Source organism: Brachyistius frenatus, unplaced genomic scaffold, assembly GCF_029030835.1.
Source record: "Brachyistius frenatus isolate BFR_SWC_R1_liver_20210118 unplaced genomic scaffold, ASM2903083v1 Contig_69, whole genome shotgun sequence".
Taxonomy (NCBI): domain Eukaryota; kingdom Metazoa; phylum Chordata; class Actinopteri; family Embiotocidae; genus Brachyistius; species Brachyistius frenatus.
This window is the reverse complement of record NW_027210668.1, coordinates 595,533-617,500: the sequence shown is the minus strand read 5'-3', so window position 1 is coordinate 617,500 and position 21,968 is coordinate 595,533. Positions and strand designations below refer to the sequence as shown.

The following is a 21,968-nucleotide window of genomic DNA, read 5'->3' as shown; positions in this document are numbered from 1 at the left end:
GCCTGGGTACACTTAGGGTAGCAGCAGGAGTATCTACCGATTCTATCATGGATCATACTAAATGTAACATTACTGCACCACTCGACTTTCATTTTGGGTGTCGGGCTCCTTCTGGGGATGGAGTTGTCTTTGGAGCAAGGGTGGAGTTACATTTCCCCCCCATCTACCATTTACCACAAAAATGCCAGCATGTTGTGCTCAATAGGCCTCACTGCAGTGTCAGGGTATTAGCTACCTCAGTTGATCCTCGATACTCGGTGACAAGGAGCATGGCAGATCCCGCCGTATTTTTCTGGATCGCTTTTTACATGTTTTTCCAACATAAAATCTTGGCAGCTACATTTAATACTATTTATGAAATGTTGTCACATGTCTTTCTATTAAAGGTCTTTATGAGTAGAAAGCTGCGTGTTCTGTAGTTGTTTGACATGTTTTGGTATTCAGACACTGATTGCATCATCATGACACACTTTTTATTTATTTACAATGAGTTCCCCACAGCTGGTGATTTGTCATACAAACCATTCAGTATGTTTGAAACCAGTAGCTGCAAAAAAAAATCAAACGTTTTGTTAAACAACACACACCACGTAATATTGTTAAAGCTGTAATGACTCACCAATACGACAGACGATCTCCTCGCACTCCTTGATGGTGCCGGCTCTGAGAACCGCACAGCAGAAGCCGGTGGACTGGGGGGTTTCTGGGGAGTCTCTGTGAACACAGCCAATCATGTGCTTAGACGACATCTGGGCCCAGCCAATGAAAGCAGAGCTGCGAAGGCTTGTGTATTGCATCAGCACATCTCGTCTCTGGTGGGAAGTGACCTAAACTTCAAGCAGCTTAGATTTAACAGATGTGTGGGAAATCCTTTCATAATAGTAACATCCTGGATTATCACGCTGTTGTGTTGGTGGATTTACTGCAGGTATCGAGGACAGCTTTGTCACAGGTTTTAATATGTACATTTATTACTTACGCCACACAGAATGCAAATATTGTGTAGTCTGGTTGAGCAAATCGTCCTACGCATGAAATCTCTGGATAATGATGCTCAAACTCCTCCTGAGGAAACATGAAGACAAACAGCCATTTGAATTCAAGAGTGACTCGGACATCAAATGTCCTGCTAATGTGTACTTACCAGTTTACTGTTTCTGTCTGTGCACGTCAAATGTGTTTCCTTCAAATCTAAAAGCACTTCCTGTGGGACAAATCACTCGTGTTGACATCAATGTGTAAATGTTTGGTCGAGCAGACTAGCGCCCGTGTGCCCTCGGGCAGGGGAGCGGCTTCGTTACCTTGCTCGGCAGGTTCTTCTGCAACACTTGTGGGATCGCATGCTGCAGCACCTCCTTGCCTCCAAACTGAGAACAGGTCAGACCAGATATCGGATGCATGTCCGCGGTGATTTAACGTGCAGTAAATTGTAAAAACAAATGGTTAGTTACCATTCCAATGTTCGCTTTCCCCAAGAACCGCACGATGTACACGATCCTGCAGAGGAGAGGCGGCTCAGTCAGCACGACGGCTACGAGCAGATCAGTTTAATGGACCGGGGACACGCTCACCTTCCCTCTTTGAGACACTGTGACGGAGGAGGCCTGCGGTCGGTGCTGGCCGTCTGTGTGGAGGGAGCGGGGCCCAGCTGCAGAGTGGGGTTCTCCGTCCTCAGGGCCCGCAGGAGCTTGATGAGGGGCCGGTACACGGTTCCATCGTGGGCCCTCCATCTCACGACCCGGATGGACAGAGGACAGCCCTTCAGCCGAGACAGAACCACGCCTGCCTGGGAGGGAAGGACGTCTACTTCAGCACCGTTTCAGGACTCTTTCCATGGAGTTCCGTTTTCTCTTTATACTTCCTCTCAGTTACGTTTATTTAATAGTAATAATAATAATAATAATGCAAATAATGGTTTTATTTTTATGGCACCTTTCATTTGCTGCTTTATTTGACAGCTTTAGCTACGTTTCACATGAAGATTTGACACAACGGATGCTATAAAAAGCTTTTAACATTATATTCAACACAGTGTTAAAGATTAAAGTGGTTTCCAAACATGTTGGAAACCAACATGTTTGTCTTCTGACGTCTTACAGACCTCAGAGTAGTCGGGTCGCATTTCAGATGTCTAAGTTGGTAAGAGCTCCACCAAACAGTGAGTTCATTTCCTGTAAACTTCTCACATCATTTCAAAAAACAGTCAGATGATCCAATATTTAGTTTCATTTTCATTTCTCAGTAAACATCTGATGAATCATCACATCTGGATATGAAACTACATGAATTAGTTTTAACATGCTGCTGACACACTGATGGATCAATGTGAATAATCTAATGATGTTATATATAACAATATATCAGTCAGAGGGAACAAACTTAGACTTTTACTTAAATACTTTTACTACATTTTGCTGCTAATGTTTCTGTACTTTTCCTTAAAGCTTTAAATGCAGTATTTCTACTTGTAATAGGGTATTTTTTGTTGCTATATTGGTACTTTTACGTAAGTAATAGACCTGAATACTTATTCCACCACTGAGAGAAAATATTTTAGGCAGCTGCATGTTAGATAACTTCTCATGCTTTGACAGTAGCAGATAAAAACACAATTTTGAGTGAGGCAGGTTTATTAATTATGCAAAGGCTTGTATGGTTGTCGAGGGTGTAATCACACACAGTATAAACTGTGTGTATAAACTGTGTGTATAAACTGTGTGTACACGGCACAGCCCTCGAAAAGTCTGAATTGGTTCTCTGTGCCGAGTCTCCTGTACGACAGAGAAACTCCAAACAACACGAGAGTCCCAACAGCTTCGGACTCGCTTTGATTGATTCTGTTTTTCAGAAAACATCTTTCTTCTTCCTGGGTTCATGTTTTCTTTCAGAATAAAACTATTGTGTCCAACTCATTTTAAAACAAAATAAAAATCCCATCGTCACTCCTCTCATTTTGCACCTCTTTAGAATAGATTTTGGCCTTTGTGCCTTCCAGTGGGCTCCTGTTTACCATGTTAACAACAAGAGTCCTGCTCCCGCCCACACAGGCGTCATCTGTTCTGCTTGATCAGAGTGCTGCTCCGGTTTGGTGCAGCGATTGCGTAACGTCCCAACACTCCAGGTATTAATAAAAATGGTAAAGTGTGGGCTGTTGTACTTTAACTTCGTGTGCATGTGAACACGGCTCTGAGAGGCGGTCTAATCAGGCAACGTAGATTTAAAAAAAAAAAAAAAAAAAATGCCCGTGTCGGTTTCATGCTGGCAGGAGCCTCAAACAACCTCCTCATGTTTGTTTTGCTTGGCAGACATTTTGACACGTTACCGTAGGAAAAGCACAGGTGGAAATAATAAAACCACTGATGGCTGAATAGCATTTAGCCGCCAGACTTTCGAGGTCCTGGTATTGTTCAAGCTGGCTGAGCTTAACACTGGCATGTTTTATGGGACACACATAAAACAGACATGGATGGACCGCTGGCCAATAGACCGACATTAAATCAACACATTACAATACATTTTATATTATTTCTGGTCCATACAGATTGAATGAAGTCTTGTTTGTGAGCAGTAATACCTGATTCTGTGAGATACACTGTTTTGTCATCATACTGTATATTTCTATAAATGGAATAATGAAATTTCTGAGACTTATAAACTTATTAATAATTCACTTAACTGTTGACACAAGAGGTGTCCCATTTCCTTAATTTAAGAGTTTAAGCCTTTTATGAGAGGTTACAATATGGCCCTAAAATATTTCAGGGTATTTCCGACCATGACAATATTCTTGTTGATATGACAAAATACTGAAAAACATTTAATGAACAAACAGTTGCAGCAAAATACAGTGTAATAAATGTAAGTTTTCCATCAGATATTCAGTTAGAACTAATATTACTGAAATTTGTTGATGTCTGATCTTTAGTCACTAAACTATTTTCACACGACTGAAGCAGCTCAGCTTTTTCAAACTAACTCTCGCTGTAATGACGTCATAGCGTTACGCAGTGTAACGGTATGATATCATTGCATTATTAAGCACTCCTGACATTAAATGTCCTGGTTCAATGTCTGATCGGGGTTTCTCGTCCTTTAAAACTCAGTTCACTGCACATACGTTCCTCTGTGGTCTGATTGGTCAAAAATATTTTTCTTAAAAAGACCTAGCAGAGCAAATGTAAAGGTTTTTCTTCGTATCAGCCAGACTGTGATTAATACAGAGATGAACACAGACGACGTGGACGACACGTCACTGAGTATTTTCTCACCTGCCCGCTTTTAGAGTTCCTCAGCGACGTCCCATTGATCTCATCGATGACGTCACCCGGGGAGATGAACTTGTCGACGTGAGCCTGACTGCCAGGCGTCAGGTCCAGGATGAAGACGCGTCCACTGAGATACCTGAGAGACGGACGCGGAGACGGAGGACGACGGTGATGCAACAGGTCGGATAGATCTTTCTTTTTTTCTTTTTTTTTCATTGCGCTCAGTGGAACGAGAACAATTCTTTGAAGAGTACGAACCTCAAAACCATCCCGACCTCCCGACAGGGCACGACTTCATACACGTCACACACCTGCACACATAAACAATCAGTCAGCAGACAAACTCTCACAATCTGCCGGAGCTCACCACACTTTTTATATGGATTTTCATGCAACCTGCATAACTCAGGGCCAGTAGAGCTCAAATAATACTGCTGTGACATACGTAACAGTCATCCTTGTTCTCACCGGTAGGAGCCAGCTCTCATCCAGAAAACTGCAGTTCTGTGTAAAGAAAGGAAATGTTAAGAGTTGAGTTGTTTGATTTCAAAAGCGATTAGAAACAATAGAACATATTTTGAAGGAAAGAATCCACTGTTGAAATGAATGCACGGTGTATTTCTAGTGTTTCTGGGAGGTAACAGTGTCTCTGACCTCCATGTCTAGTTTGAACTCCATGTGAGAGAGGACGAGCAGCAGCGACATGAAAGGCTCTGAAAGAGGAAGAACAGAGGCCCTTAAAGACTGTTGTTGATGTTGGGCAGCGATGATAAGAACTTCCTCAGCTTTGCTAATTTAGTGGAAACAATCAGATCAAGTAAAGAATGTCTCACCCACAAATTCCTCGTTCCTGAGGACTGACGCCGGGCTGTACCACTGCACGGGAGAGAAACAATGTGAACACAAGAGAGAACAAGTGAAAATGTTTTTACCGGCTGTATTTGGGGAACACTTTTCTCAGAGCACCGAAGGACACACATGGGCAACACTGGGAACACGCATGTGTCCCTGAACATGTGTTTCAGCGTCTGACCTCCAGGACTCTGGCCGTGTGCAGCAGGTGTGTGAAGAACTGCGGCAGGGCCTTGCGGCTGAGGGCCAGTCTGAGCAGGTAGCGGCCGCGGCCCTGAGCTGACAGCAGCTTCCTGCAAACTCTGGTCTGCTCTACCGCCAAGGACAGCGCGGACAGCCTGCACGTCAGCGGAGACAGCGGACATCAAACAAGGCCCGAGACGGTGCTGTTTTCAGTGGAGTCGGTGAAACGGGTAAAAAAAAAAACCACGGTAAAAACAAATGTTCCCAGTCAGTGGATCTGAGCTGGATGTCGTTACCTGCCACAGGCGTCCAGGTGGGGAAGCTGTTCGAAACACTGCCAATAATCTCTGTGTACCAGACTGATCACCGGCTCTGGGGAGAGAGAGCACACAGATCACACTGCAAAGTGTCTTCCGCAGGAAGCGCATCGGGTGAATTGTTATTGAAAAATAACACAATTCTGCCTGAAAATTATTTTGCACATAATTGACAATCCAAATATTATAAGCCAGGTATAAGCTTAATATTTGAACTATATATCTATATGTAGGAAGAGAGATAGTAATAACAGGTTGATACTGACGTTGGAGCCCCTTCCTGAGGACCAGCTCCAGGAGCTCACAGCAGGAGGCCAGGTGAGGGTTGGAGTCTGTCACCATCTCCCCGTCTGACTGCAGGTTCAGGACGCACACTGCGAGGGAAACAACAACAACAACAACAACACGCAGCTACAGCGGTCACAAATACACACCCTCAAAGCTGCGTGATCATCTTCGCCATTTCACTCACCAATACTCTGACTAAGACACCGGTGATTAAAAAAAAAAGAAAGAAAAGAAAAAATATGGCTGCGTCTTTTTTTTTTTTTTTTTTATGTAAACAAAGTGCGTTTCAGGGGATTTGTAACTGAAATAAAACCCCAATTGTCAACACGATGCAATCAGCTGCCGGTGAAAGAGAAATGTTGAGCCGATAATGCGCATCTGTTACCGATGCTTACCTTTGAGGGTGCCGAGGAGAGGGTCTTTGGGTGCCATGTTGAGCGACCAGCTGCGACCGGAGAGCCTGTTCCTGATGACACGCGCCGCCTGCCTCCTGTCATTTAAAGGACGGGGACACGTGCTGTCATCACACTTCCGTGTCGCTCCAACATACCGAGACACCTTCCCGTACCTGTCAGACACAGAGAGGCGAAGTGGGGTTAAACACCGAGTGACTAGTTTTTTACCTTTGAAATAAAAAACCCAAAGAAATGTGAACAACTGGACCGACCTGTCGGGACTAAACGGGGGTTTATATGCCTGAAAGCACGTCTACAACCTGCGTGTTGGCTGCGGTGACATCTGCTGTTGTGCTTCCAAACATTACGGCCGTGCTGCCTTCACTGACTGATGCTTTATTTCCAAATTCGCTCACTTCAGCTGACAATATTTACAGTAAGACTTAAAGGTCGTTAACCGGAAGGTTGCAACTGGCTATTTTTACTATAAAAGGTATATGAAGGAAAATAAATAACTAAACGTCACTAAACCAACATCTAACAGGCCGTTTTATAGGGACACGATAAGACAAAAAAAAAAAAAAAGAAAGAATATCCTGCAGCTGATTTATTCGTATTTACGAAAGTTGAGCCGCCTTAAAAAAAAATTAAAAAAATGACGCAACGTTGGCACGAGGTAGTTCTTGAATAACGGCAGCTTCAAGCCGTTTCCTGCGCGCCGCTCACGGTTTATGTTCAGCTTTGTCAATTAAGATGGGAAGAAATAAATAAATAAATCAATTCAATTTACACGACGGAACATTAGAAACGAGCCCAGTCATGTCTTCCGTTTTGGCGACTTCTAGCGGCTCCTTCCTCAAACTGCCTCCCGGTACCGGAGGCGGCGGATAAGAGCGCGCGCTTGTCACTCGCGCCCGCAGTTGTGGATGAAGCGGTGCGTCTTGGTCAGGATGGAGGAGCACTGAGTCCAAACGCACACCGGAGGAGCAGCGCACGGTTCTCCACGGAAAGGACATTTATCCCGCAACAAGGTAAGACATCTTTTTCTTTTTCTTTTTTTCCCCCGTAAACGTACATTTTAATTGTTTGTATTGTGTCACCACACAGGGCGTAATTAAATTAAATTAAATAATTTGCCTGTTTTTTTTTTTTTTTTTTTTTTGGGGGGGCAAACATAGCCAAACGCGCACGAGAACAGGCTTTATTTTTATTTTTTTTTTTTTTTGGGGGGGGGGGTATTTATTTATAACGTTTTAAAATGACAGTTCGACGACGGCAGACGGAAGAGAAGAAGCTTAAAGTAGATGTCGGTACTGCTCCGCCGTTGTGAGACGACCCGTCTCCTCCTCCAGTTCGCTGCCGTGTTTCTCCGCCGGGTGTCACAGTGTTTGTGTTGGTGCTGGTTTACAGGCAGAGGTCGGTTCCGTCTCCAAAATAGAGAAAGTCACCGCCTGGGTTTGTGCAGCAGCGGCACCGGTGGTAATCCCGGATTTCCGATAATCTTCCAGCTCCTCCGGCACCTCCGTGGTCAGTCTGCACAGCCAGAAATAAAACCCCCCCCGCCGGCTGTCTGTAACCAGGAATCAGGACGTTATTATCACATCACTGTCGTTAGATAGGAAAGCCGAGCGGTGGCATATGCCCTCTTATTTACTCTAAAATACACATGGGTGACACCGTGTCCACTTCATTGTTACTACTAATAGTTCCCGGGCTCGTTGTCACGGCTCGGCTCGGCTCGGCTCGGCTCGTCCTCTGCTTTTCCACGTGTCTGTGGAGCCTGTGTGGACTAAAGTCAACGAGGACCATCTCTGTTGATGGGGCTCCTCCTGTCTGCTTTTTATTCGTGCACATCAGCGTGTACAGTGATCATCGCAGAGCAACCAACGACAATGTATTTATAGCAACTCATACAGGGGAAGTCATTCAAAACACTGTCCACAAATCAGGACAGGGCCTGACGATTAGTCAGTTCACCGATTAGTTGATTTGCTAATTGATTCATCGTTTTGGGCTATTTGTAAATGGCAAAACGCTCAAACTCTGATTCCAGCTTCTTAAATATGAATACTTGTGCCGTCATTCCTACGAGATCAAGTTGTGCCTTCTCCTTTGGTTGTTAAATTGTTGATCTAAACAAAGCAAATGTTTTTTTTGGACTTTGGGAAACACCAGTCGACATTTTCAAAGAACGAAGACCGAAACATCAAAAAAATAAAAAATAACTGCCGGGTTAATCGATAATGAAAACACTCATTAGACAGAACTAGTTTGGTATGAAGAGAAAAAAATCAACAACAACATAAAATTCATATACCCAAAAACATGAGTTTTTGCTCCGATCAGTCCGATCTTCCTCACTGGATTTGTAAACTTTCAGCCCCGACTCTGGCTGCTGTTTCTAAAATGTGTTCAGAGTCAGGAGCAGCCTCCTCTTGGCTCAGCTGCCACCTCCTCATCTCAGAGAGAACATCAAATCCCCCCCAGCGCATCAACCCGTCGCGCAGGGGCGGACTGCTGAATCGACAGCAAGCCGGGCCAACGCTCCCCCGCACCCTCCGCAGTGCTTTAAAAGTGCTCTGCGCGGCTGTCTCACATCTCCTTGGGAATAAATTTCCCAATTTCAAGGCCGTGATCGAGATGCATCGACCCACACGCGTCAGGAAATCCTCTTACTCGGCAATATATATATATATATATTTTTTGTGCCTGTTTTCACATTGTTTCTCCGTTTGCCACCCACTGCATGTTTGTGTGTGAGTGTGTGTGAGTGTGTGAGTGTGTGTGAGTGTGTGAGTGTGTGTGGGTGGACCATCTCTTTTTTTCACTCTTCCACCAGCTCTCCTCCTCCTCCTCCTCCTCCTCCTCCTCCTCTTCACCTCATGATAGCACCGAGTGCCCAATAATGAGCTCTCTGTGGACTTTGAGTGCAAGCTGTGATGAAAAGTTCTGCAGTGCTCCTCCCTCTCTCTCCCTCTCTCTCCCCCTCCCCCTCTCTCTCTCTCTGTCTCCCGCCCTCTCTCTCGCCCTCTCTCTCTTCACACACTACCTTTTTGCCACCTCTCATAAATTAGCGCTTTGTGCTCTCTCATGGATTTGTGTGGGCGACAGGAGCTCCGTCAGCTGCAGTTGGGCCTCAGCTCTGGACAGGACGGGTGCCAGCGTACTGAAGCGTGTCCCCCTTGTCGTACCGCAGGGCATCGGCTTCGCTCTCCACCTGCCAGCATGATGAAAGACTGCCTGCAGTTCCTCATCGAGCCGGCCAAAAAGCTCAAAATCCGACTGAAGGTATCCGACTCTGCTGTCCTCTGATAAAACGACTGTGAACGTGAAACGCTTCAAGTCCTGTTTTCTCCTCTTGTTTTGTTTGTTTTTGATCTTGTTTGTTTCGTTGCAGGAGTCTCGTAAGAAAGTGAAACTTGACAAGAAGGAGCCTCTGGTGGAAAGTCAGGTGTTCATCATGGAGCTGGCTCGAGAACTCAACAGAATCTGCCAGGTGAGCTCGCCCCCCCCCCTCTCTCTCCTCCTCCTCTTCCTCCTCCTCCTCTTCTTCTATCGCTCGCGATCACAGTCGCTCATTTGTCTCTCTTTGCACCTCAAGAGGTCGAACGTCCTCGGCCACATCTGGACCGGCGAGGACATCTGGCCGGCCGGCGTGTGTCGAGACTTCATCGTTGAATGGGCCGCGGTTCTGGAGAAAAGAGTGCAGGTGCGAAACAGCTGCTGTGTATGTTTTGTGGCCAGAAGCACAGGAGAAACCGTCGCCTTCAACGTCTTTCTTATTCAACCCAGACGAAGATCGCGCCGTCCGAGTACCAGTACGAGAAGCGAGAGAAGAAGGACTGGAAGGGACAGCTCCTCTGCATCCTGGAGTCGGGGGGCGAGTACGACATGGGGCCGCACAAAAGGGTCATCATGGACTGGACCCGGGGGATCAAAAGCAGGCCTCAGGTGAGCGCGTCGGCTCCTTCCTCCATTAAAGTCTGACCCGCTTCCCTCGCGTGCGTCTGATAAAGACGATTAAGCTAAACCCCGGCCTCGGCGGCCATCCCGTCGTGCTGAAAGAGAGCGGCGGGAGCCGCCGTCTCCGGCGAGAGTAAAACTCTGACCTTGTCCGCAGCCCGCCGTGTGGCCCGGCGAGCCCGCGCTCATGATGCTGGACGACCTGGAGTTCCAGTGGAAGAGGGGCCGTCTGCCCAACCTGCTGCCCGCCGTGGAGCTCGTCCTGCTGGCCGTGCTGAACGCCGACAGCCCCGTCAAGGTCCGCACTGAATATTCACCCGCTTCCCGGGAGCAAACTGTTTCGCTCTCTCTGCGTGAATTTATTTCCAGTGGTGACGTAAGCAGTTCACACACTGAACATGAAGCTGAAACGGAAACATGACGGACGAGCACGCTGATCTCAGTTCGGTCAGCGTGAAGCCTGATGAATGTTTGCTGCGTGACACCCGGCCCTGACAACCTCTGTGTGTGTGCGTGTGTGTGTGTGTGTGTGTGTGTGTGTGTGTGTGTGTGTGTGTGTGTGTGTGTGTGTGTGTGTGTGTGTGTGTGTGTGCGTAGGAGGACGTGACGAAGCAGTGGCTGGTGAAAAAGCAGCGGAACCAGAGGGTTGGTGAGTGGAGCTCTCGTCAACCCCGCAAGTGTTTAAAAAACATCAGATTGTGAAAACGTTAAAGGAGTTTTACGGAGTGGACTGAATCAGCCTCCACGGTTTCCTCGAGGTGTGATGTGTGGAGCGTGTTGACGGAGCGTGTTGACGGAGCGTGTTGACGGAGCGTGTTGACGGAGCGTGTTGACGGAGCGTGTTGACGGAGCGTGGGGGAGGATCTGTGTTGTGTGTGAATCACCCGATGGTCTCGGTGTAATCTCAGACTTGACTTCCTTCTTTCAGACGCTGCGCGCTACATCCCTCACAGCGGTAAGTACACACCTGATCAAATCCACACCCGCTGATGTTGCTGCACACTGATTCCTCTCAAGGTCGGGGGAGGGAGGAGGAGGAGGGGGGAGGAGGGGGGAGGGGCTGCGGGATAATAAGAAGTCAAATCTAGGTCACAGGAAATTGACATTTGACGTGACAATTTGAAACGCAAAGATAAGCCCTCGCTTCAGCGCTCTCGGGGGAGAAGTTCCTCGTCACGGTTCACATCGCACACGAAGGGACGTCACAGAGACGCAGCGGACAGGGACGGACGGAACTTCAGCTAGTTCAGCACCTCTCCGTCTGCAGCGGGAGGCGCTGGTCCGGTTTGTTCTCTGAATGTTTGTCATTGTCGTACGACATCCCAGCTGGAACCTTTTTAAAAAAAAATTCCAACAAAATTACGAGATGATCTTGTCATTTCTTTAATTATTTTTTTTTATCGCTGTTGTTGTTCCCAGAAGGTGGAATGACGTTTTCTAAAAGCACTCAAAAAACATTTTGTGTTCTTAAAATGTTTCAGGAATCTGAAATATTGAATGTTTGAAGCTGCTTCGGAGTGAGAGTGAGAGTGAGAGCGAGAGTGAGAGTGAGAGTGAGTCAAACCGTTGAAGGTGTTGGCTGAGTAATCCAAAACAAAGAGCTGAAAAAGCACAAAATGTCCAACGTGTGGTGATCTGCTCAACCTGCAGCTTTAACGCGCCTCTTCTTTTCCTTCCAGTGTGGAACTGGATTTGTGAGGCAGCAGGTAGGAAATCTCTCCGTTCTCCCCCCCGATAGAAACATACACGAACGCTCCGATGTTGAACGTTCCCGTCTGTAATCTGTCCGTCCGCCTCCGACAGAGGACGTCGTCCTGGACTCCGGGTCGGCCAACCCGGACCTGCTCGTCTCCGCCGACGAGAAGCGCATGCGCTGCGGCCTGGAGCACCGCGCCGCCCCGCGGTGCCCGCGGCGCTTCGACGGCTGGTGGTGCGCCGTGGGCCGGGAGGGCTACACCTCCGGACGCCACTACTGGGAGGTGGAGGTGGGCGAGCGGGACTGGAGGCTGGGCGTGGTCAAGGCGTCCGCCGTGAGGCGGGGCTTCCGCTCGCTCAACACAGACACGGGCTACCTGACCGTCCGTCTGGAGAGAGGCTCGGACCTGAAGGCCCTGACGGTGCCCAGCGTCCCCCTGCCCCGCAGCCCGCTGCCCAGGAAGGTGGGGGTGTACCTGGACTACGAGCAGGGCCAGCTGTCCTTCTACGACGTGGAGAAGCGCTCCCACGTCTTCACCTACAACGAGAAGTTCACAGAGGAACTGCACCCCGTGTTCGGGACCGTGGAGGTGGTCAAAGACCTGGTGATCAGGCCCGCCGACGTCAGGCAGCCGTGCCTCTGCCCCGGGCCCTGCCTGTGGAACTGAACCCGCCTGACCGGTCCTCTTCGGTCCTGATCCTCTGCGGCTCCGCAGAGTCCGTCGCTTTTATTCTGGTCAACCTGAATCCTCCTTCTGTGATTCTGTGAGGTGCCTCCGGAGATCGGGAACAAGAGCCGCCATTCTTTTGCGTTACTCTCTCTGTTGCTCTGCCTTCAAGGAGACAAACACTATTTGACTATTTGTATTTTAAAGATGAGCATTTTAATGGCGTCAAGTGAAAACTTCAACAACAACAAAATTTAAAAAAATAAAAAAAGAAGCCTGGTTTTAGCTGAAAGCGATCGAAAAGTCCCCAAACACCCAAACTGGAGATGCTACGTGGAAATATCATTTTTTGTAACCGTTTTTTATGACTTCTAGATGAAGAACAGCCTTCAAGAGTTTTATAGCATGAAGTGTGTGGAGGACGGCGAGGCGCCGCTTAGAGGACGGCGAGGCGCAGCTTAGAGGACGGCGAGGCGCAGCTTAGAGGACGGCGAGGCGCAGCTTAGAGGACGGCGAGGCGCAGCTTAGAGGACGGCGAGGCGCAGCTTAGAGGACGGCGAGGCGCAGCTTAGAGGACGGCGAGGCGCAGCTTAGAGGACGCGAGGCGCCGCTTAGAGGACGCGAGGCGCCGCTTAGAGGACGCGAGGCGCCGCTTAGAGGACGCGAGGCGCCGCTTAGAGGACGCGAGGCGCCGCTTAGAGCCTCAGCGCAGCGAAGGCACACACGGGCAGATAATCGGAGTCCGAGCTGACGCATGTGAATCGTTAAATCTCCCTCTGTTTGACTCTTCGTCTCGAGCTTCCTGCAAACATTTGTCGGGCATGAGCTTGTTTATGCAGCTGAGCTTTTGTTTATGTTTATGTGTGCAACCTACAGATGGCAGCACTTTTTATTTTTTGGTCTCTCAAACATCAATAAATGAACTGTAAATGCTTCATCTCGTCTTTAGTGGTCACGTGATGTAAATTCATTTATGATAGAGAACAATTTTGTAAAATTTAAAATCTTTATTAAGTGCAACAGAATTGACATAAAAACAAAGAACGCAACTGTTTTAAAGATACATGAATGTTTTACTTTACTTGTTTTTGGTGGAAAGTTCATCTTGTCATCCAGATTGTGTTTTACAAAAGTGTTGTTTTTTTTTTTTTTTTTTTTAACAACAAAAAGCCAAAGTACAGCAGGACGTGCAGTATAGAGCAAATACAATCTTTCTGTCTTTACACACCATTTATATCTTCCTGTTCAAATGTTAAGCTCCTTAAAATGCAAAATAAAGAGAAACACATGGAAAAAAAAACGACACCTTATGAAATACAAAAACATGCCACAGATTTTTGATCATTTGCCCGTTTTGTAAAACCCTGCCCTTTTTGCTGGTCAGCAGGAAACGCACCTGTAAGTGTGCAGCACTGCTCTATATTTGGTCATAAATTCAATGTCAGTTTGCCGAAGTAAAAATCTTAAAAACTATTAAATATGCCTGGAAAAAAAACAAACCACTTTATTATAATACAAATCTATGAACAAAAGTCCCATTTCATCATTCAGGACCAGATGGATGAACACGAACCCAATTTGAAGCCTCCTGGAAAACAGGTGCGTCTGAGAGTCGGGTTGTAATTTGCCGAGTTTAAGTTGAAAATATTCAAAACAACTCTCACGCAGGCGGCGGATGAGGGGGGTGGGGGGGGGGGTGGGGTGGAGTGGAGGTCACTTTGGATTACTGATCTGCAGTCAGATTACTGGCTCGTGCCGGCCTGGTTAAAGCCGCGGTGTGTGTGTGTGTGTGTGTGTGTGTGTGTGTGTGTGTGTGTGTGTGTGTGTGTTACCAGATCTGAGCCAACAGAGGGAGCGGAGTCACTGAGGAGAAACACAGCGACGACCACGGAGACGTTAAAATGTAACAGACGGGACGGGGCGGCCTCTCCGCCGTGGAGATTCATGACATGAAATTGGGTTTTATTTAGTTGCGCAATCACTCACTCACACACACACACACACACACACACACACACACACACACACACACACACACACACACACACACACACACACACACACACACACACACACACTCACACACACTCACTCACACACACACACACACACACACACACACACACACACACACACACACACACACACACACACACACACACACACACACACACACACACACCAAAACATGCATTGCTCTGAAGCCGACTCTTTTTAAAAGAGATTCTCCGATGTGATTCCTCATGCTGGACCTTTGGGTGTTAATCTGAAGATTTTAAGATTCATAAAACATCTTCTTGGTGATGGTGGTTCCTCCCACGACGCTCCTCTGAACCACCTCTTTGGTGACCTGCCGGGTCACCATGCCGCTGGACACCATGCCGCTGGACACCATGCCGCTGGACACCATGCCGCTGGACACCATGTCGCTGGACACCATGCCGCTGGACACCATGTCGCTGGACATCATGCCGCTGGACATCATGCCGCTGGACACCATGCCGCTGGACACCATGTCGCTGGACATCATGCCGCTGGACATCATGCCGCTGGACACCATGCCGCTGCTCTCTGTGAGCTGTGAGGTCATCATCATGCCGTCTGTCAGAGAGAGCAGAGCCCATTATCGAAGGAATACTTATTATTATTATTATTTGAATATAAACAGCTGAAATGAACTTTTTCTTTCGTACCCGAGAAGAAGGGCTCGTTGACCATGGTGTGGGAGACGTTGGTTCGTGTGCTGACTTCTGTTGGCATCTGGAAAACTTCCCTCCTCGTCATTGATTGGCTGTTGTACTGAGACAAAGCACCTGCAGGGCAACAGGAAGGAGGAGATGCCGGTATCAGGGAACTGCTTCGTACTAACGGGGAGAGAACTGACTGATCCGGAAATATGACCACAGAGTTTAAAGTATTTAAATCTGATCATGTCAGTCAGTTTATTCTGGAGAAATAAAGCTCAACATTTCCTGGAGCTTTGTAATGATTTCAGTGACCACTTGACCTTTACAGAAAACATTTCAAAATGTCTCCTAAAATGATCCCAAACAACGAGATTTTCAACAAACAACAAATATCCCGAAGAGCAAGTCTGCAGGTTGATTCCCAGCTGGCCGAATCTTCTCTCCGCATCGTTCCTCTGCTTCATTTCCCCACATTTCCTGTCCACCTTCAATTTTCATATCAAATAAAGACATAAATTGCATAAAAAATAAAAAATAATCTTCAGAAAGTTCTACAAAATTTGCTTTTAAAATTCACGGTCCCCAGAGAGGGAATCTTTTTTGCTGACCTTCAACACTCACGTTACGTTCTGCAGGCCTGATTGTCACGACACCTCCTGTATGTGTTCACGATATGTTCGTGGTCCCCAGAGGAGCCTCGAACGTTTCTCTGGTACCAACTTCTGAATTTACTGATCACGTTAACGTCCCTCAAAACAAAACTCTCCATATTGGACGCTTCTCTAACAGACTCTCAGGCCAAAATGTTGGACTCTGTACAGAAGATGAACCGCAGTCTGACATTTACATTCATGCTCCTAAAGTTCAACCGTTTTGTCGACACTCTTTCCTCGAGTATGTAGGCAGTTTCAATCCTAGTAATAATAATAATAATAATAATAATAATGATATACATTACTGATATAACACTTTTGTACACAAAGTGCTTCACAAAAAGGAAATAAGACCGTCAACGTGGTTGTTGTTTCATGTCGGTCTCTCCCAACCGCTACAGAGATCATTTTCTTGCATCACATCGATGTGCTTGGTCTTACTTCCGTCCTGGGACTCGATGGTGATGATGCCCTCCCTCTCCGGGCCGAAGCCCTGCGTGGTCCGAGCCTGCACCTTGAACTTGTAGGGAACGTTCTCGGTCAGGTTGGGGACGGTCAGACTGGTCTCGGCGCTGTCGCCGTTCACCTGGAAGGAGCGCACGTCGCCTGCGGGAGACAGGAAACACGCAGTGACACACTATTCACAAGAAAAAAAAAACTTAACAGATGAACAAATCATCTGTATAAGCGCATTTCTTTGCCGCACCTCCTCCATGCAGCTGTTCGCAGGTGACTACATATCCCAGGATGTCTCCGTTGGGCTTGCGAGGTTTCTCCCAGCTGAGCTGCAGCGAGTCGGGGCTCAGAGCGGTGAACACCAGCGGACCCGGAGCGCTCGGGGTGCTCAGGGTGAACGGAGAGCCTGGAAGAAGACAGGAGAACCGCAGTGTGAAGAAACGAGCTGCAGAGAACCGCGGCGATGGCGTCTGAGGGACGAATCCACGGAGGCGGCACCTGGCATCGGGCTGAGGGGGCTCTTGGGGTCGACGGCGGACTCGATGGTGATGACTCCCTCCCTCTCGGGACCCCAGCCCTCCTGGCTCTGAGCCTTCACCTTGAACAGGTAGGAGTGGTTGGGCAGCAGGTCCTGGATGATCACCGAGTTCTCGGCCGGGTTGGTCACGTTGACGTGCTGCATCTCGCCTGCGGGAGAGGAGAAGTCGTTCAGCGTCAGGATGATGAATTATGAAAAGGACTTTTTGTCATATTCAGATTGTTTCAAGATTGATTTTTTTTAAATGTCTGGACAGCAAAAAAAAACAAAAACACATGAAATGCGATGTGATGCCAGTTTGATTCATGCAGAAACTCAGAGGCTCTGCTGACTCAGATCGGGTTTCTTGCGTCAGACGGTGACATCATCATTTTCAGAGACAGAGCGAGCAGAATCTATGCTATCGTGAGCTGAACGCTAACGGGGGGAGGGGGGGGTGCTCTAGAGGACAACGATAACAACGCTTCACGGACAGAAGTCGAAATAAACGGTCTCCCTGCCAGAAAGCTGTGTCATCTGCGTACGCCGTTACCGCGGCAACCCACGCAGATCGGCCGGTGATGTCTGGACACTAAATCCGATCCGTTCCTTTGCAAACAACGGCACGAACGGCCTGACGCGAAGAACTAATTTGAGAAACATAATCCAATCCAAGTAGAAAAATAGTTATAATACTGATAACAGTTTATTTGAAGCATAACTGAATGTGCAGCATACAGAGAACCGTTCAGTTTGGAAGCAATCTGCAACGCTGTTTTCCAACTAAATAAAAGACTGAAGCTTTTGCACTGATGTTTAGATTTATGCAAGGGTGCAAAAAATTTGTTCCAGAACAGCAGTTTGTTTTGGACTGAATTCAAGAAGCCGAGACTGAAAACACACTGACTGCCTCGTCCAACAGAAATCTAACACGTGCACGTCTCCTCTCTAAATAAAGGTTGTGTAAAGACTGATGCTGAGGGCGGCGTGACGGGTTTACCTCCGTTGAGCAGCTGGTAGAGGACGCGGTAGCCCTGGATGTCTTTCTCGCAGTGGGGCTCCTGCCAGCTGACTTTGAGGGCGGTCGGTCCCAGAGCGGAGAACACCAGCCGGCTGGGCGTGTCGGGGACGCCCGGAGAGAGACGCGCATCTGAGGGACCGCACAGAGACACGAGTGAGACACCTACGGTATATGACGTGCTGTGTCCGTGTTTAGACTCTTAGTGGAAAGGGTGGAAAGATGTGAAGACGAAGACTAAATCAAGGTAAAAGTGTATTTGAAAGTACTTTGTAATCTTATTAAACAGTTTGAAACCTTTCTTAAGAGAACATTTGAGTTGCTACGCGTCCTTTCAGAAAGCCATTGATCTCCATTAATTAGAATGTGGTTTAGAAATCCGACTTGTTGAACACAGATGGTGGACAGCAGAGCCCAGTAGAGAAGAATATACACTAATATACATTAACCCTGGGTCATTCTTGAAACAAGTTTTGAGTACTATTGAAAGAAAAATATATGTTTTCACCACTTGGGGCAGCAGAATAAACATCTTTGACATATGATTGGCTCATGAAGTTGTTTTGTCAAACAGTTGTCTCTTGTTTCAATGTGTCACAGATGAAGAGCAAAGTCTACATTCATCTGGAGTCACAAAAAACAGGTCTAATATTTAATATATTTTTTGGTTTGGTTTGGTCTCCACCAATGAGGGAAACAGCTCAAACTTAATCGGCTAACTGCTGAAGGCTGAAGATCACGCTGTGCTTGAACTAAAAGGGAGTTTTCAGGCTTGTCGCCATGACAGTAAACAAAGATTAAATTATGGACGTTGCTCCAAAGCCACAAAGTTCAAAGACATGGAGCAGTTTCAAGGCGGACACCAAAGATCAGTGTCACCAATTCAGTATCTGACCAAATGTGAAATAATGGCCGGAAGCGAATTTGCAGAACATTATGGTCTGACATTGACCTTTGACCTTGGACGACCAAGCTGTAATCAGTTTAAGTAAATGTTTTAACCACATTAAAAAAAAAAAAAATCCCTTGAGGCGTTGTTGAGATCATCGTGCTCACAGTAATGGGACGGATGAGAGGTCACAGTGACCTTTGACCTTTCTTTAGTGTGGCATTTAAGAAATGACCAAACGAATAAAATTCATTCAGACAATTTCGGTGTTTTCTTTCCGTTGTGGGTTTAATTTGACAACATAGCATGCTAATGATATTATAATGAATTGGTTTTTTTATTGGCTCACTCTCAAATGTTTAATCATATTTGAGGAACAAGAAGTCTTTTAACTCGGTTTCTGCCACCAGTGAATCATTTTACTGTTTAACTATACTAGTGAATGAAAACCAACCAGAGAAGCTTCATTACCCAGCAAACATATCCAGTGCCTTCAGGCCTGTACGCTGCAGACTTACCCTGGAGCACCCTGTCCAGATTATATAAGGCCTCATTGACGTCTGAAGACTGCGTCCTGGCCCTCGCACCAGGAGACAGGCTGTAGCTGAACTGGCTCTGAGAGCTGCTCTGCATCCCAGCGTAGCCGAACCCACCTGGCGGCGCATAGAGCAGGTGGAGGGCAAAGGGAGGAGGACGAAGAACGGAGGCGAAGAGAAAGGATGGAAGTAGCACAAGAGAAGGGGGGAGGGAGTGGAGTACAAAAAAAAAAAAAAAATAAAAGAAACAGAGGAAACAAGGGGGAGGGAGGGAGAAACAGCGATAGTCAGCAGAGCTCCTGCAGAGTGTGTGTGGACAAGCCTGCTCTGCAGCCAACAGCCCCGACCCTGATAACTCACGTCAGCCATCGGCCTCATGCACCGTCCACCCGCCGAGGCACTCCACACCAAAAACCTTCTTTCATCCAGAGATTAATCCCAGATTCAAACCTGTGCCGGAGACTTACTCAGATCGGGGAACTTGCTCGACACGTCTCCCATGACGATGGAGTCGCGGATGTTTTCGTCTGCGTAACCTCGGTTCTCCGAGCGCTTCCTCATGATGACCTCCGACGAGTGCACCCCTCCTCCCATCATGTCCTGTCTGCGGGAGCCTCCTACATAAACAGAGCGATAAAAGAGGTTTAATGTGTTGATATTATGTCCGGGTTCCTCTTGATATAATCACTGCCGTCCGTCCTGACCTGGTCCGGACATGTAGGTGGTGGACGTCTCTGTGGTGAAGGAGCCGCCGGCGCCTCGGTAGTTGGAGCTCAGAGTGGACATCGGAGAGGAGGATGCTGACATGTTGCGTGTCGCCGAGCCTCCTGGGAAAAGGAAGTTCTGGTCCCACTTCCCGTTCATCGCGTAATCTGTGAAACAGCACAATAAGAGCGACAACTGTCAACAGACAAAAGAAATGCATACATTCTCCCAGTGTTTGGACCAACACAGCGCCGCTGATGTGGAGCACCCGGCCAGTCAGCAGACAGGAAGCATCAGTGGTTTCAGTCTTACTTATGTCGCCTGCAGGTTTCACAAACAGAAGCAGAAGATTAGTCGAAATGTTCACCACCTACAAGCAAGGAAAGATTGTTTCTCAACGCTGCCACCTGCAGGCAATGAGTGTTACAGCTGCAGTTGTTTATCAGTACCTGCTCAACATTTACTTTGGGACTGAATATTTCAATAATAAAATCTTACTAAAGGGAAATGTCTGTTGTTGTTTATTGGTATAGAATTAACAATTAACACTAGTATGGTAGTCGGACAAGGTGTCATGTTTAAATCTCTAAATATAAAACTTGACAACAACTGAAATAAACCAGGTATATGGCTGGACCGTGTATAAAAGGACTTTTAATTTGAAAAAGATAGAGGAAGTCATGTAATTCAGCCGTCCAGCAGTGCAACTTCATCTCTTAGTCACTCAGTCAGTGACAAACATTTGTGTTAAATGTTAAACTGTGGCGGTCCAAAAAAAATGCAGAACCAAGAATGAAGCTGGAGAGTCTGCGGCCACATTAATGACTCCAGCTACATCGTAGCATCATCATACCGGGATGCAGCCAGCATGTTAACATGCTGAGACTTCCTGATAGGCACTGAATGCAAGGTGCAGCTCCGGCTGATGGGAATGTCATTGGTTCTCCAGGCAAATTTAAGACATTTGGATCAATAATCTGGAAGCCATGATGATCAACATTTTATGTCAATAGCTTCTGAGTTATTTTTTTTGAATAACTCTGACCTGCTGGTGGCACTGGATAAAAAGTTAGGGGATCACCAATAAGATATCTTTAACGAATCTCATAGCAATTTAAAAATCTTTGTAATATTTTACTAAAAACCGACTAATATAATATAATAAGTCAAGATAAATCCACTGGAGCCCACGACTTTCCATCCAAAACTTTACGGCAATCCACCCAATGGTTGAGATTTGTTTGTCTGCAGAAGGATGTTTTACAAACTGACAGATCAACATTGGCGTCAAATGAGCAGGTTTCTGTGAATGAAAATGCAGCTGCAACACTTATTTCCTGCTTGAGAGGCAACTGATAAAACTAAAGTGGGTTTTTGCTTGCAGGGTGCAACATAAACACATCTTCATGTGCTCATCTGAAGTGCTGCTGCTTTTACTTTGGCTTGTGGAAAACAGGTTGAACAGCTCCCCCTAGTGGAGAATCTGCAGCCGACGAAATGTGAGTTACATGAGTTTGTTGAGGTGCTTCACATTTAAAAAGGCACGTGTGAAGATGAAAGGAAATACAGCTGCCAGAAAAAGGTGTCATCACTGAAACTGCCCTGCAGAAATGGAGACCGTATTTGATTAAGAAGCTGTTATTTCCACAGTAAGCCTTCACACACCGCCGACAAGCTGCCTCCAGACCACTACCTCCCCTGTGGGGATGTAGCGAGAGCAGACAGAGACAGGCACCTGGAAAAGCCTGACCTCGATCATCAACTGGAGGTGTTGATGCCAGCGCTCCTCTCTGGACAGGCGGCTGGAGGATAGATGGGACAGGAGCCAACAAGGGGACAAGGACGGAAGCCCGAAATGGAATTATTAGGCGAATGATAATA

The 21,968-nt window shown here is 47.0% G+C and overlaps 4 protein-coding genes across 12 annotated transcripts in view; 2 read left to right on the top strand and 2 right to left on the bottom strand.

Moving 5' to 3' along the window:
* LOC138626060 (histone H3.3A) overlaps nucleotides 1–403 on the top strand; it is a 1,977-nt gene extending 1,574 nt beyond the window's left edge. Inside the window, exon 4 of the mRNA XM_069707477.1 lies at nucleotides 1–403. This exon is cut by the window's left edge and continues 273 nt beyond it. The gene's annotated coding sequence lies outside the window, so the exon portion shown is untranslated.
* LOC138626057 (uncharacterized) overlaps nucleotides 1–8,121 on the bottom strand; it is an 8,202-nt gene extending 81 nt beyond the window's left edge. The window contains exons 1-17 of one of the 3 annotated variants that reach the window (XM_069707467.1): nucleotides 7,615–8,121; nucleotides 6,301–6,473; nucleotides 5,884–5,991; nucleotides 5,597–5,672; nucleotides 5,299–5,455; nucleotides 5,099–5,141; nucleotides 4,920–4,978; nucleotides 4,734–4,769; nucleotides 4,524–4,576; nucleotides 4,269–4,401; nucleotides 1,572–1,786; nucleotides 1,452–1,497; nucleotides 1,302–1,367; nucleotides 1,145–1,204; nucleotides 980–1,065; nucleotides 620–714; nucleotides 1–547 (exon numbers count right to left, since the gene is read on the bottom strand). The exon at nucleotides 1–547 is cut by the window's left edge and continues 81 nt beyond it. In XM_069707467.1, the coding sequence (XP_069563568.1) occupies nucleotides 513–547; nucleotides 620–714; nucleotides 980–1,065; nucleotides 1,145–1,204; nucleotides 1,302–1,367; nucleotides 1,452–1,497; nucleotides 1,572–1,786; nucleotides 4,269–4,401; nucleotides 4,524–4,576; nucleotides 4,734–4,769; nucleotides 4,920–4,978; nucleotides 5,099–5,141; nucleotides 5,299–5,455; nucleotides 5,597–5,672; nucleotides 5,884–5,991; nucleotides 6,301–6,337 (1,305 nt within the window). In that variant the 5' untranslated portion in view covers nucleotides 6,338–6,473; nucleotides 7,615–8,121 and the 3' untranslated portion in view covers nucleotides 1–512. Of the gene's footprint in view, nucleotides 548–619; nucleotides 715–979; nucleotides 1,066–1,144; nucleotides 1,205–1,301; nucleotides 1,368–1,451; nucleotides 1,498–1,571; nucleotides 1,787–4,268; nucleotides 4,402–4,523; nucleotides 4,577–4,733; nucleotides 4,770–4,919; nucleotides 4,979–5,098; nucleotides 5,142–5,298; nucleotides 5,456–5,596; nucleotides 5,673–5,883; nucleotides 5,992–6,300; nucleotides 6,474–6,572; nucleotides 7,142–7,614 lie in introns of those variants that run through there. The other 2 variants (XM_069707466.1, XM_069707464.1) reach the window with 2 other exon arrangements.
* Nucleotides 7,182–13,563, top strand: LOC138626058 (butyrophilin subfamily 1 member A1). 7 transcript variants are annotated; one of them, XM_069707474.1, is made up of 12 exons: nucleotides 7,245–7,331; nucleotides 9,412–9,588; nucleotides 9,698–9,796; nucleotides 9,902–10,009; nucleotides 10,093–10,251; nucleotides 10,421–10,561; nucleotides 10,861–10,912; nucleotides 11,192–11,218; nucleotides 11,943–11,969; nucleotides 12,067–13,055; nucleotides 13,188–13,230; nucleotides 13,315–13,563. In XM_069707474.1, the coding sequence occupies exons 2-10, from the start codon at nucleotides 9,526–9,528 to the stop codon at nucleotides 12,624–12,626; spliced, it is 1,236 nt and encodes a 411-aa protein (XP_069563575.1). In that variant the 5' UTR covers nucleotides 7,245–7,331; nucleotides 9,412–9,525; the 3' UTR covers nucleotides 12,627–13,055; nucleotides 13,188–13,230; nucleotides 13,315–13,563. The 7 variants fall into 7 exon arrangements, with proteins under 7 accessions (XP_069563576.1, XP_069563575.1, XP_069563573.1 ...); XM_069707472.1 differs by having other exon boundaries at nucleotides 13,166–13,230; XM_069707473.1 differs by having other exon boundaries at nucleotides 13,166–13,251.
* A 224-nt stretch (nucleotides 13,564–13,787) lies between these two features.
* Nucleotides 13,788–21,968, bottom strand: part of itgb4 (integrin, beta 4) — a 28,162-nt gene continuing 19,981 nt past the window's right edge. The window contains 9 exon segments of the mRNA XM_069707452.1: nucleotides 13,788–15,227; nucleotides 15,320–15,439; nucleotides 16,408–16,572; nucleotides 16,673–16,828; nucleotides 16,921–17,109; nucleotides 17,940–18,089; nucleotides 19,365–19,499; nucleotides 19,850–19,999; nucleotides 20,087–20,254. Coding sequence (XP_069563553.1) covers nucleotides 14,902–15,227; nucleotides 15,320–15,439; nucleotides 16,408–16,572; nucleotides 16,673–16,828; nucleotides 16,921–17,109; nucleotides 17,940–18,089; nucleotides 19,365–19,499; nucleotides 19,850–19,999; nucleotides 20,087–20,254 — 1,559 coding nt within the window. The 3' untranslated portion in view covers nucleotides 13,788–14,901.

Bases quoted from the DNA above. Each gene is read 5' to 3' on its own strand.
- LOC138626058 (XM_069707475.1), top strand. From the start codon at position 9,526: ATGATGAAAGACTGCCTGCAGTTCCTCATCGAGCCGGCCAAAAAGCTC. The intron at 10,252-10,420 runs GTGAGCGCGTCG...CCTTGTCCGCAG, and splicing joins GGATCAAAAGCAGGCCTCAG to CCCGCCGTGTGGCCCGGCGA. The intron at 10,562-10,860 runs GTCCGCACTGAA...GTGTGTGCGTAG, and splicing joins ACGCCGACAGCCCCGTCAAG to GAGGACGTGACGAAGCAGTG.